The sequence below is a fragment of the Phyllobates terribilis genome, unplaced genomic scaffold, assembly GCF_046119375.1.
Source record: "Phyllobates terribilis strain yellow unplaced genomic scaffold, ASM4611937v1 Scaffold_9__5_contigs__length_417890890, whole genome shotgun sequence".
NCBI classification, from domain to species: Eukaryota; Metazoa; Chordata; class Amphibia; order Anura; family Dendrobatidae; genus Phyllobates; species Phyllobates terribilis.
Window position 1 is genome coordinate 387682093 of NW_027362769.1, and position 13093 is coordinate 387695185.

A 13093-nucleotide genomic window follows, 5' to 3' on the forward strand; every position below is an offset into this window, starting at 1 on the left:
TCTCCCTACGAGGATGCCCTCTGACACTGTATAATAGGGTTGACCAGGTTTATGAAATTAATGGTCTAATTCTAGAATAATTCATCAATATCAGATTAGTGGGAGTCCATCTCCGGGCACCCCCTCAATCAACTCTTTTAATCTGCAGCGATAGCAGAAACAGAGCAGGTCCAGCCCCAGTGGCCATAACCCATGAACTACAGATCAGAAGATATTCAATTCTGGCACAAAGCTGTGAGGTGCTGGTAATAGATTTACCCATCTCCATTTTTAGCAATTTATTCTCAAAAAATTTGCCTTTTAATATATTGTTATTTATTATTTGATAATTACAGTGGCATGTAAAAACAATCAAAATGACTGTTATTGTGAACAGTTAGCAAGTTGATGATGAAATGATCTGTAAAAGGGCTAAAGTTACAGATGACACATTTCCTTTGTATTTTAGAGGAAAAAATGTAGTGTAATTTTTTACATTTTAAAAATTACAAAAATGGAAATTTGCCGATGCAAAAGTTTGGGCACCATGCATGATTAGTATCTAGTAGCACCCCGTTTTGCAATTATCACAGCTTGACAAGAGTCTTTCAATTCTTGTTTGAGGGATTTTCATCCAATCTTCCTTGGAAAATTCTTCCAGTTCTGTGAGATTCCTGGGTCGTCTTGCATGCACTGCCATTTTAAGGTCTAGCCACAGATTTTCAATGATGTTCAGCTCACAGGACTGTGCGGTCGATTGTAAAACCTTCAACTTGCGCCTTTTGAGGTCGTCTATTGTGGATTTTGACATGTGTTTAGGATCATTATTAGTGATGAGCGAGCACTAAAATGCTCGGGTACTCGTTGTACGAGTCGAGCAAATTGGAATTCTCGAGTGCTTGGCCCGAGTAACGAGCCCAATGTAAGTCTATGGGAAACTCAAGTTTTTTCCTGGTGGCCCTCCCCCCGGAGGTCTGCAGAGGGCCTAAAAATTGCCCAAATCGATGGGAACAGTGCTGAAATGACATGGAAACAGCATGGGGGAAGACCCTTGGAAGCATTTCTGACTCCCAGGTCACTGCTGAGAACAATTTTGTCAGACGTATTACGCCACTTTTACAGACTCACAATAAAACATACCAAAACGAAACCAAAATGGATTTTCCCGGGAAATATGTTAAGGAACATCCTTATATAAGGCAAAATAAATAACCAAAAACAAAAATGTTCCTCCACACCTTGGGCTATGTTCACATGTAGCGTTTTTGATGCGTTTTTGCACTTTTGCATTGCTTTCAACAGTGACAAATGCATTTACCGGTAAATGCCATTTTAACATTTTACAACCTTATCTGGCCATGTGGTGTGTGACACATCATCAGGCACATCCTGTTTCATTTATGATGGAGGGACACTGAAAGTCACAAAGCCTATTTTTATAGGGCCATCATGCAGCCCTTACTATTCTTAAAGGGCCAGCAGTCAGCCCTCGCTATTGTTAGAGAGCCATCAGCCGGCTATGCTTTGTTGTTTCCATTATTAACGAGTGGGTCTCCTATACTGTTATTGCGTATGTAGTGACTGCAAGGGCTGCCAACAATTTGGACGCAACCCAATACCCCTTTTAAGAGACATAGAGGAGGGTCTCAGTAACAAAAAATGTTCCCATTATAAAGGAGCGGGTCTCCTATAGTGGTAATGCCCATGCTGTGACTGCAAGGGCTTCCAAAAATTGAGAAAAACCCCACTAGCAATTTAAAGACACCTACAGCATGTTCCCATTAGAGAGGAGAGGGTCTGTTATACAGTTATAGGGTATGCAGTGAGTCCAACGGCTGACAAAATTTGGCAAAAACCCCACTAACAATTTAAAGACACATAGAGCTGGGCCACAGTAACGGCATGTTCCCATTAGGAAGGAGCAAGTCTGCTATCCAGTTACAGGGTATGCAGTGAGTACAACGGCTGCCAAAAATTTTGAGGAACTCCAATGCCCCTTGCAAGAGACATAGAGGTTGGAGGGCCTCCTGAAAACAATGTTCCCATTATTAGGAAGTGGGTCTCCCATACTATTTGCCTATGCAGTGAATGCAACGGCTGCCACAAATTTTAAGGAACTCCAATGCCCATTGCAAGAGACGTAGATATGGTGATATGGTAGATATGGTGTTGGAGGATGAGGATGAGGAGAAGGAGGAGGACAAGAGCAAATAGACAAATTCAGGAAGTGTATACCCATGTCTGGGTGTGAAGACAGAGGTGCATGGGAATAGAGTTAGACCTCCCAAAAAAAGACACTATATTTGAGTTTATGTTAGGCTACTATAATTCGGTGGTGTTGAGAAGTCTGGCCTAATCCAGCCCTTGTTCACTTTTATAAGAGTCAGCTTGTCAGCATTTTCAGTTGATAGCCAGATGTGCCTATCGGTTATAATTCCACCGACGGCACTAAAAACCCGCTCTGATAAAAAGCTAGCGGCAGGGTAGGCCAGGACCTCCAAGGCATAGAGAGCCAGTTCATGCCACATGTCCAGCTTGGATACCCAATAATTACAAGGCACAGAGGAATCACGGAGGACGTTGGTATGGTCGGCAAGGTACTCCCTCACCATCTTCCGAAATGTTTCCCTCCTTGGGAGAGTATGCCACTCTTCAGGGCCTGTGCGATTTGAGGGTCTGAGAAAACTGTCCCAGAACTTTGACAGTGTTCCCCTGCCTCTGTGTCTCTCTCACCTGTACTCCTTGGTTGCCCAACGAACTGTAACCTCTGCAGCCAGCGTTTTGAGATGGGAATTTTTTTTAATAATTCCACAACAAGGGCATTCTGGTACTGCCCCATTTTATTAGGCCTGTCCAGCGTGGGAATAAGAGACAGAAAGTTCTACTTGTAGTGTGGGTCTAGAAGTGTCACCAACCAATAATGACTGTCACCCAAAATTTGGACAACGCGAGGGTCACCGGAAAGGCAGCATAACATAAACTCAGAGGCAAGACTTCCGTGTCCTCACCAAGAGGACGACTTACCATACTCTCCTCCTCATCCTCCTCCTCCTCATCCCTGTCCTCAGACCATCCACGCTGAACAGACGGTATGACAGTAGTACCGTCTATAGCGCAGGAAACTAGCTCCTGTTCTCATTGTCACCCAATCCACGTTGGGATGAGATGAGGCTGGGCTGTGTGGAATCACCCTGTATGGTTCCTTGCTCCATCTCATCGTACTCCGCCTGCAATGCATCCTCTTTAATTGTGAGCAGAGAGCGTTTCAGAAGACAGAGAAGCGGGACGGTGACACTAATTATGGTGTCATCGCCGCTCACAGTCTTGGTGGAGTCCTAAAGTTTTGGAGGATAGTACAGATGTCTGACATCCATGTCCACTCCTGAGGTTTTATGTGTGGAGTCTGACCTGAATACGGACAGCCTTGTTGATGCTGGTAGTCAACAACTGTCCTCTTCTGCTCACAAATCCTTACTGTTCTGTCCCATGATTGGGACATTTCCGGACTATAATGGACCTTCCTACAGTTGCTATGCACTGCTGTTTTATTGCATTGCTGTAGTGTTTACTTTCTTGAAGCCTGTCTTTTCTCTCGCCCTGTCTTCCTCTCATGGGACTTGTTTAGCCAACCCCTCCCTTCTTCTTCCCTGCCTTGCTTTCATTCATCATCTTTGAACCTTCTGAAGCTCATGTGCTCACAGCCTGTTCTGTGAAAAGTTGTTTTTAACCTGCTTCTTCTACATGCATTTAACAAGAGTTCTTAAAGAAAACAAAGTCTCTTCTGAATTCTTCACAACGTGCATGCTAGCAGCCGAGTTAAGCTATCTGCGACCATCGCCATTGTAAGTACAGGAGAAGAGACCCCGTCTCACAGAGCCATATTTACAGCCACAGGCCATGGGGACGGAATACTTCCAAACATCTGCAATATAGAGTTTCAACACGTGGGGACATCGCAGATCAGTCGGTGAGTTGGAAGCTGCAAACGCTGCTGAAGCACAGCAAGGGCGGCGGAAGCTGACTTTCCAAAATGGGCACACAGGCGGCGTACTTTCATAAGCTGATCTAGCAGATCCGGGTAGGTTTTGAGTAACCGCTGAACCATGAGGTTAAGCACATGGGCCAGGCACAGTACATGTGAGCTCACCTCACCTCAGAGCCGCCACCAGGTTCTGGTCATTGTCACACATGACCATGCTTGGCTGTAGGGTCAGCGGTGTCAGCCACAGATCTGCCTGCTCTTTCAGAGCTGTTCACAACTCTTCAGCATTGTGCGGTTTGTCACCTAAGCATTTTAGCTTCAGAACAGCCTGTTGCTGTTTGGCCGAGGCAGTGCTGCAGTACTTCCAGCTTGCAACTGATGTGGTCACTTCGGAGATGGAGGCTGAAGAGGAGGAGAAGGTGCAGGAGCTGTAGAATGTGGGGACAACCCTGATTGACCCAGGGCTCGCAATCCTTGGCGTCGGGAGGAAGTGTTCCGTCTCAAGGTCCGTCTGGGTCCCAGCTTCCACTATATTAACCCAGTGTGCCATCAGCGATATGTACCGTCCCTACCCACAAGCACTTGTCCACGTGTCCGTGGTTAGGTGGACTTTCCCAGTAACTGCTTTGTTGAGGGCACGGCTAATGTTCTAGGACACGTGCTCATGTAATGCAGGGACGGCACAACGGGAGAAATAGTGGCAGCTGGGGACCGAGTACCGAGGGACGGCCGTCGCCATCAGGTTGCGGAAAGCTTCTGTCTCCTCGAGCCTAAAAGGCAACATTTCGAGTGCAAGCATTCGCGAAATGTGTGAATTTAGTAGTATGGACTCTGGGGCGTTGGCTGTATATTTGCGCTTGCGTTCCAAGGACTGGGGTAGGGACAACTGAACGCTGCACTGGGACAAGGACATGGATGTGCTTGCTGATGGGTCTAGTTGAGAGTGTGCGACGACTGGTGCAGGGCAGGAGGCATCTTGGCATGCGCCATGAACAGGGGATTGGCGTGCATGCACAAGAGCAGAAGAAGCAGGGGTGTCACCCGCAGACACTGTTGCTAGACCCTTGGGTTTGGCCCACTTAGTCAGGTTCTTTACTGCCATGTGCCTGATCATGCTGGTGTTGGTCAGGTTGTTAGTTTTGCTACCCCTGCTGATGGTGGCCTGGCAGGTGGTGCAAATGACCTTTTTGGGGTTATCTGCGGAGTCTTTAAAAAATAACCAGACTCGGGAAGACCTAACAGTAGTCCTTGCAACTTCCGTTGTGTTGGCGTTACGAGGAACGTTTTCCCACCTTGTGTCTGTGGCCACCACACTGCTTCTTTCTGCCTGTTGTGGTGCTCTGCCTCCCTCCCCCTATGTGCTGCTGTCCTCACTCTGTATGTCCCCCTGGCAGGTTGGATCAGTTAATATATCATCCACCACCTCGTCTTCCACTTCCACACCCTGGTCCTCCTCCTGACTTTTTGGCAATTGTGTCTCATCATCATCATCCACCTCTTGCGACAGCAATTGCACTTTCCCACCGTTGCCTTCGTGTGACCCTGGCTGCTCCAACATTTGGCATTGCTGCACGCGTTCTCCTCTTGTCTCGCTTGAAGCTGGCCAGGCAAGAGGCCCGAATCTACAAATGGAAAAGTGAACAGCTCTTCTGAGTGTTCAAGTGTGGGATCAGTTGTCTCCGGGCACTCGGCGTGGTGGGAGGAAGGAGGATCAGGGTGAGGAATATGCGGTCCGGACTCACGGCTACTGACACTTGACCGTGTGGAAGATAGGTTGGTGGTAGTGCCAAAAGACAGGGTGCTGGTGGTGGTGTCAAAGGGACTGGAAGCATTATCTGCTATCCAGCCAATAACCTTTTGACATTGCTCTGGGTTCAATAGTGTTGTGCTGCGGTTCCCTAGTAATTGGGACAGGAAGGTCGAGCGACAAGATGTGGATCTTTGGTGTGGCACAATTTCAGCTTGTCCACGGCCACGTCCTCTGCTTCTGCATACACCATCACAATCACGTCCACTCCCCCGTCCCTTGCCACGCACCTTGCCCATTTCCACGGTTCACAAGAAATGGCTGATTTTGGAACGCATTACATGTGATACGTGTGACAGAGAACCACGGTTTTAAATAGCAGGCCTGTAATTTACTAATATTATTCTACACAGACACCTAGTGTGAATAGCTTGACCGACACACTGCAACAGAATGAAAAAGGAGGCCGATATTTTCCACATTCAGTTCAAATTTCTGGATTTTTATCCCTCAAATATTGAACAGGTCTGGCTGTTTTCTGCAGTGCTAACAAGCAAGTGGAGCAGAAAAATGGTGTACACTGGATTGCTTTTTAAGCAAATAAGCAGGATTAAGATAAAAAAAAATTGCCCTGGCCCTTGATATCTGGGGCTATGTCTACAAATATCTGAAATTATTACAGCAGCAGACAGAACGTTCAATGGACCCCTTTGCGCTATATGCTCTGCAGTCTGCCACATATCCTGCCTGCCTGCCTAACTCCTGCCTAGCACTGATTATATGCAGCTGGATTAGTCCTCAGACGGACTGTTAGTTCAGATGGATATATACAGCTCTGGCAAAAATTAAGAGACCACTGCAAAATTTTCAGTTTCTCTGATTTTTCTCTTTGTAGGTATATTTTTGAGAAAAGTGTACATTGTTGTTTTAGTCTATAAACTACTGACAACATGTCTCCGAAATTCAAAGCTAAAATTTTTGTATTTAATTGCAGCAAATGATAAAGCGTCAAAATACTAAAAAAGAAACAGCGCTTTCAGACTGCAAATTACTCATGTTTTAACTCAGGAACAGTTCAGAAATCAATATTTGGTGGACTAACCATGATTTTTAATCACAGCTTTCATGCGTCTTTCCATGCTTTCCAATAGAAAACTGTTCAGTGGTCTCTTAATTTTTGCCAGAGCTGTATATATCTTGTGGAATACCTATACTAACTATAAACAATCAAAAAGCCATAAATATATCAAAAGTTTATTTAACACATAATAGCATAAAGAGCTAAAATACAGATACCATGGACAGAAACCAAAATCCACGTGTTGAGTATATCATTGTATAGTTGCAAAATTGCAAAATAAATAGTCACTACCGTAGCCCCATATTCAAAGGTACAATCAATAGATATCTATCAGAAAGTCATAATGTGCCCTTAGACATAACAATAGTATTCATGTAGCAATCACATATAAAGCCATAGAGGTCCCGCTATACATACCAATGGAAAATAAAGAAGGGAGATCTATAAGCAGGCAGTCAGGGCACAGGGGCAGAGGACAAGCTACACACGTGGAGCAGGGCTTTATATGTGATTGCTACATGAATACTATTGTTATGTCTAAGGGCACATTATGACTTTCTGATAGATATCTATTGATTGTACCTTTGAATATGGGGCTACGGTAGTGACTATTTATTTTGCAATTTTGCAACTATACAATGATATACTCAACACGTGGATTTTTGGTTTTTGTCCATGGTATCTGTATTTTACCCCTTTATGCTATTATGTGTTAAATAAACTTTTGATATATTTATGGCTTTTTGATCGTTTATTTCTCTCCTTGTTTCTAACATATGTTTTGCTTACGATTTAGCCTATTATATGTCCACATCCTAGTAGTCCTGGATATGAAAATACCTATTGAGCATAATATTGATGACTCCCGTATGGGATATAAACTACTGCTGCTTCCATGAACTGTATGTATTATCTAACTATAAACAAGCAAATCTCTACCTCACACAGCAGCACCTCTCCCTACTCTGCCTGGATCCGAGGTAGACTGTGACGAGCATAGCGGCGCCAGGTCTTATTATACCTGATGACGCTGTGCGGCCAGCCAATCACTGTAATGCCCACAACCAACATGGCTACAGCATTACAGTGCGTGGCAGGCAATCCCTGCATGTTCATTGGCTCTCTAAAGAGCGCCAAACATGCAGGGAGGGGACCCGAGTTCCCGCCCGAGCAATCCGGAAATACTTGCCGAGCTCCGAGCTCGTCGAGCACAGTCATGCTCGGGCGAGTATCGAGCAGTGGCGAGCGCGTTCGCCCATCACTAATCATTATCCATTTGTTAAAGCCATCCTCTTTTCATCTTCAGCTTTTTTACAGGTGGTGTTATGTTTGCATCAAGAACTTGTTGAAATTTCATTGAATCTATTCTTCCCTCTACCCATGAAATGTTCCCCGTGCCATTGTCTGCAACACAACCCCAAAGAATGATTGATCCACCCCCATGCTTAATGGTTGGTGAGATGTTCTTTTACTGAAATTCTGTGCTCTTTTTTTCTCCACACATACGTTTGATCATTGTGGCCAAAGATTTCTATTTTAACCTCATTGGTCCACAGGACTTGTTTTCAAAATGCATCAGGCTTGTTTAGATGTTCTTTTGCATACTTGTGACGCTGACATTTATGGTGAGGATGCAGGAGAGGTTTTCTTCTGATGACTTTTCCATGAAGGCCATATTTATGCAGGTGTCTCTGAACAGTAGAACAATGTACCACAGCTCTAGAGTCTGCTAAATCTTTCTGAAGGTCTTTTGCAGTCTAGCAGGGGTTCTGATTTGCCTCTCTAGCAATCCTACAAGCAGCTCTCATTAAAATTTTGCTTGGTCTTCCAGACCTTATCTTGACCTCCACTGTTCCTGGTAACTGCCATTTCTTAATTACATTTTGAACTGAGGAAAAGGCAACTTGAAAACGCTTTGCTATCTTCCTATAACCTTCTCCTGCTTTGTGGGCCTCCACCATTTTCAGAGTGCCAGGCAGCTGCTTAGAAGAACTCATGGCTGCTGGTTTTTGGCATAAGGTTAGAAGAGGCTGCGTTTTTATTAAGCTGTGAAATTTGCATCACATGGCCTTTTTTAACTATGTTAGTGAACAAGCCATAACCGTAACAGGCTAATTAAGGTCTGAAACCTTGGACAAATTTATCCGAGCACACAAATCTCCAAGGGTGCCCAATCTTTTGCACCAGCCCATTTTCTTTTTTGGAATTTTTAAAATGTAAAAAATTACAATGTTTATACTTTTTTTTGCCTAAAATACAAAGGAAATGTGTCATTTTTAACTTTAGGCCTTTTAGAGATAAATTTCATCTTCAACTTGCTTAACTGTTCACAATAACTGCAGTTTTGACCAGAGGTGCCCAAACTTTTGAATGCCACTGTATTATATTACATATAGTAAGCGCAAAGTGCCTCTAATGTTACCAACAAATGAGGTGTTAATGTCTCTCCTGATCTCTGATAGACGGCTCCGGGATTCTTGTATAACCCAATAAATCTCTCCTCTCACCTGAGTCTCTGATAGACAGCTCTGGGATTCTTATATAAGCCCCATATATCTCTCCTCTCACCTGAGTCTCTGATAGATGGCTCCAGGATTCTTATATAACTCCCATATATCTCTCCTCTCACCTGAGTCTCTGATAGATGGCTCCAGGATTCTTATATAACCCCCATATATCTCTCCTCTCACCTGAGTCTCTGATAGACAGCTCCAGGATTCTTATATAACCCACTCACCTGAGTCTCTGATAGATGGCTCCGGGATTCTTATATAACCCCATATATCTCTCTTCTCACCTGAGTCTCTGATAGACGGCTCCAGGATTCTTATATAACCCATATATCTCTCCTCTCACCTGAGTCTCTGATAGATGGCTCCAGGATTCTTATATAACCCCATATATCTCTCCTCTCACCTGAGTCTCTGATAGACATCTCCGGGATTCTTATATAACCCCATATATCTCTCCTCTCATCTGAGTCTCTGATAGACGGCTCCAGGATTCTTATATAACCTCATATATCTCTCCTCTCACCTGAGTCTCTTATAGACAGCTCCTAGGATTCTGGTTTCTCCATAGATTCATGTTCCCAGGACACTCGTACTCTGAATCCTGGATCCTTGTGACGATCCTCAGGAATAATGATCTCACTGGAAATGTTGTAGGATCTGTCAGGATTCTCTGATATGGATTCCGTGGATGATACGACTTCTACTGTCATTTCCACCCCACACGTCCAGACAAACTTGATGCTTTTTGGATTAAATTTCTCCAAGTTGAGTGAATACTTTATTTCTCCAGGTCTCACTCGTCTTCTTGTTAGTGACTTGGACAGTTTTGGTTTTACTGTAAAATGAGCCATAGAATGAGCTTCAGCTTCTATAACAACTACGCCAAACAGCTGACACATTCCCACATAATATTCCAATATTTATACTGATTTATTATGATCTGATTTTATAAAATGTTCTCATAGCAAATTGTTTGGCAGCATACAGCACTTTATCAATTATGTGCAATAAACATATCTAAGAACAAGCTGCAAATTCTGGAAATTTCAACTTCACATCCAAAAACACCCAGATATTGCTCTAAAATAATGACTTTTGGGTGTAATCTTTCTAAACGTCTCCACTTTTGAGGTCCATCTCTTGGGATTGTCCTCGAAAAATTCCAATCTAAACAGCCCTAAGTTTCACAAATGTATGAATCCATCCTAGGTCAGATTCTGTAGTTTTGGTGAATTTTGTTCATCATGAGAAGTTCATAGTGATAATAGGAAAGGTCACGGAGCTCCCAATATTCTGCTCCTGAGCCTCTCTGTACACCACCTATCATAATGGATGGGCAATTACTACACGGCACTGACCACAGTCTCACTTTCTTTCGGTAGATCTCCGCTGGTATTTTATGTAAGAAAAAAATCTGATTAAATTAGAGATTGACAAATAACCGGAGACTTTGGGAGCCCAATAATCCAAAGCCTCCTAAATTTTTGTATTAAATAAAAACCATTGACATAGAAATCAATGGATCAATAATATCCCAAAAATTAAATGCCGTAGATATAATAATAAATAATGACAACACTCCTAATTGATGTAGATAATGGAAAGAAAACTAGTGAACATTTTAATTTACTTCTGAAGGAACTTGGTCCTTTGTAGGCATGCTGGACGTCCCCCATTTACCATATTAATTTCCTTATTAAATGTATAATATTTTAATATATTAATTTCCTTATTATAGTTATAATTTCCCATTTCCTTATTAAAATGATAGGCTGTCTTGGAAAATTGAGTCCCTGACTAGGGTTATAAAAAGATGGTTTAAACAATGAATAGGTGTTCACGTGCTGGGGGGCCGAGAAGAGTGGGAACCATAAATCTTCCCTACTCTCAAAGAAACAGAAGAATAACTATAGATGGAAACGTTTAGGTATTTTTTTCTGTTATTTCTCTTTTTTATATTTGTTTTACATAGACATCTGTGTGTCGTCTTATTTTTCTCTTTTTATTCATTTGTTTGGAAGCACTGTATTTTTTAAATTAAAGCTTAAAACTAAAATTAAAGAATCCATAACCTTTTCGGGGAGTGTGTGACCTTCTAACTGTCGGACACCAGTGTGCATTTTGGCAACTGATCACCTCTCTTGCTTGATGAGTGCCGGCAGTGTGTTGTGTATCTGGGGTGTGTGGACTGTGTTGGGAATTGATAAATGTTCATTTTGCAGTTTATAATGTAGGGTGAGTGCAAGATTGAGTAAGAGGTGATAAGTTAACCCCTTGTAGTGTCACCTCACGTCATATGCTCATAAGTGTGTATGTGATGCTCACCATAAATCATCCAGCAATGAAGCATCTTCTCGTCCTTATGTTGACCGGAGACCCCTCTACAGATGAAGGTCACATCTTTATGTCTCTCCATATGGGGTATGAAGCTCAGGGATGATGAATACTGACGTCCCACCACTTGTGATTTGATCATACAGGATTTATCCAGTAAACTCTCCTCTTCTTCTGAATGTCCTCTTGTCTGAGACGTCTGGATCTCCTTGTCCTGTCCATCTCTTCTTATCAGCCAAGTCACACACAGATCCTCGGGGGCGTTATCCACTGAACAGCACAGGACGGCCTCCTCTCCATCAATCAGCTTAGGAGGACACGCAATGTCACGTACTATGAATGGTCCCATAACTATATGAACAGTATAAAATGATAAAACTACATCAAAAAGGGAAATAACATAACATTGCAGCATGGATCCATGTATTTAATATGGACACATAAGGCTTATTCATCATTTCCTTTGCACCTGTTGTTTGCTAGTTTTGCCCTTTTTTTTGTTTGCAACCATTATCCTGTTTGCGCATTTCTTGAAGTCTACTTTATATGTGCTCGCCTATTTTTTTTTTCTGTCTTCTGCTTTTTGGTCATAGTTTAGCGATTTCAGATGTTTTCGATAAATTCATCAATTGCGACATTTTAAAATGTTGCTAAAATTGGTACAACCTCATTCCAGTCCCCCACCCCTGGTGTAGTTTTGAATATGCCATAATTTAGCCAAAAGTTGCAAAAATAGTTCAAGACAGGAGAAAAGACCAATTTTTACTTTGTGCTAAATTCATGAATTGAATGCGCCATTTTGAGAAATTGGTCCCAAAAACGGCAAATAATACCAGAAGACAAAAAAGGAAAGTGACTTAAAATAATGCAAATGATGAATTTGGGCCAGAGAGTCAATAAAAAGTAATCATATCCTGACTACATTACCTTTCATCTTTGTTTTTAGTTTCCACCACAGAACAGCAGCGATGATAATTATCAGTACAACCACAAGGACAGAACAGGCAGCGATGATCCCGGCCGAGCTTCTGTCTGTAGAAACATCTATAGAGAGCAGAGACTTCTACAGAGTCAGTATCGAAGGGATTTCTCTTCCAGCGTAACTTTGTTTAACATTATAAATGAACTACTCTGTACTCACCTTCCCTTGGTCCTCTGGTCACTCTCTCGATATTTGATATTGACTGTGGAGCTGATGTCACGTTGACAGTGTGGCAGTTAATCAGTGAGCTCAGTAGTTCTGCCATTGTAGATGGAACACCCCTGTCAGAGCCACTGAGCTCACTGATTGGCTGCAGCGCTGTTGATGTGAGGTCAGCACCGCTGTCAATTTCGGACACCAGAAGCAGTGACGGAGACTTGGGAAGGTGAACACAGTACAGTTGGTTTGAAATGTTTTAACAAACTTAGTCAGGTGGAGAAATTGTCTGGCATTACCAATTTTTTGCACGTTCTGA

General features: G+C 42.9%; 1 protein-coding gene across 1 annotated transcript in view; it reads right to left on the reverse strand.

Moving 5' to 3' along the window:
• Positions 1–12804, reverse strand: part of LOC141162492 (uncharacterized) — a 51961-nt gene extending 39157 nt beyond the window's left edge. The window contains exons 1-3 of the mRNA XM_073648660.1: positions 12564–12804; positions 11628–11987; positions 9826–10137 (exon numbers count right to left, since the gene is read on the reverse strand). Coding sequence (XP_073504761.1) covers positions 9848–10137; positions 11628–11987; positions 12564–12570 — 657 coding nt within the window. The 5' untranslated portion in view covers positions 12571–12804 and the 3' untranslated portion in view covers positions 9826–9847. The remainder of the gene's footprint in view (positions 1–9825; positions 10138–11627; positions 11988–12563) is intronic.
• Positions 12805–13093: the final 289 nt, after the last annotated feature.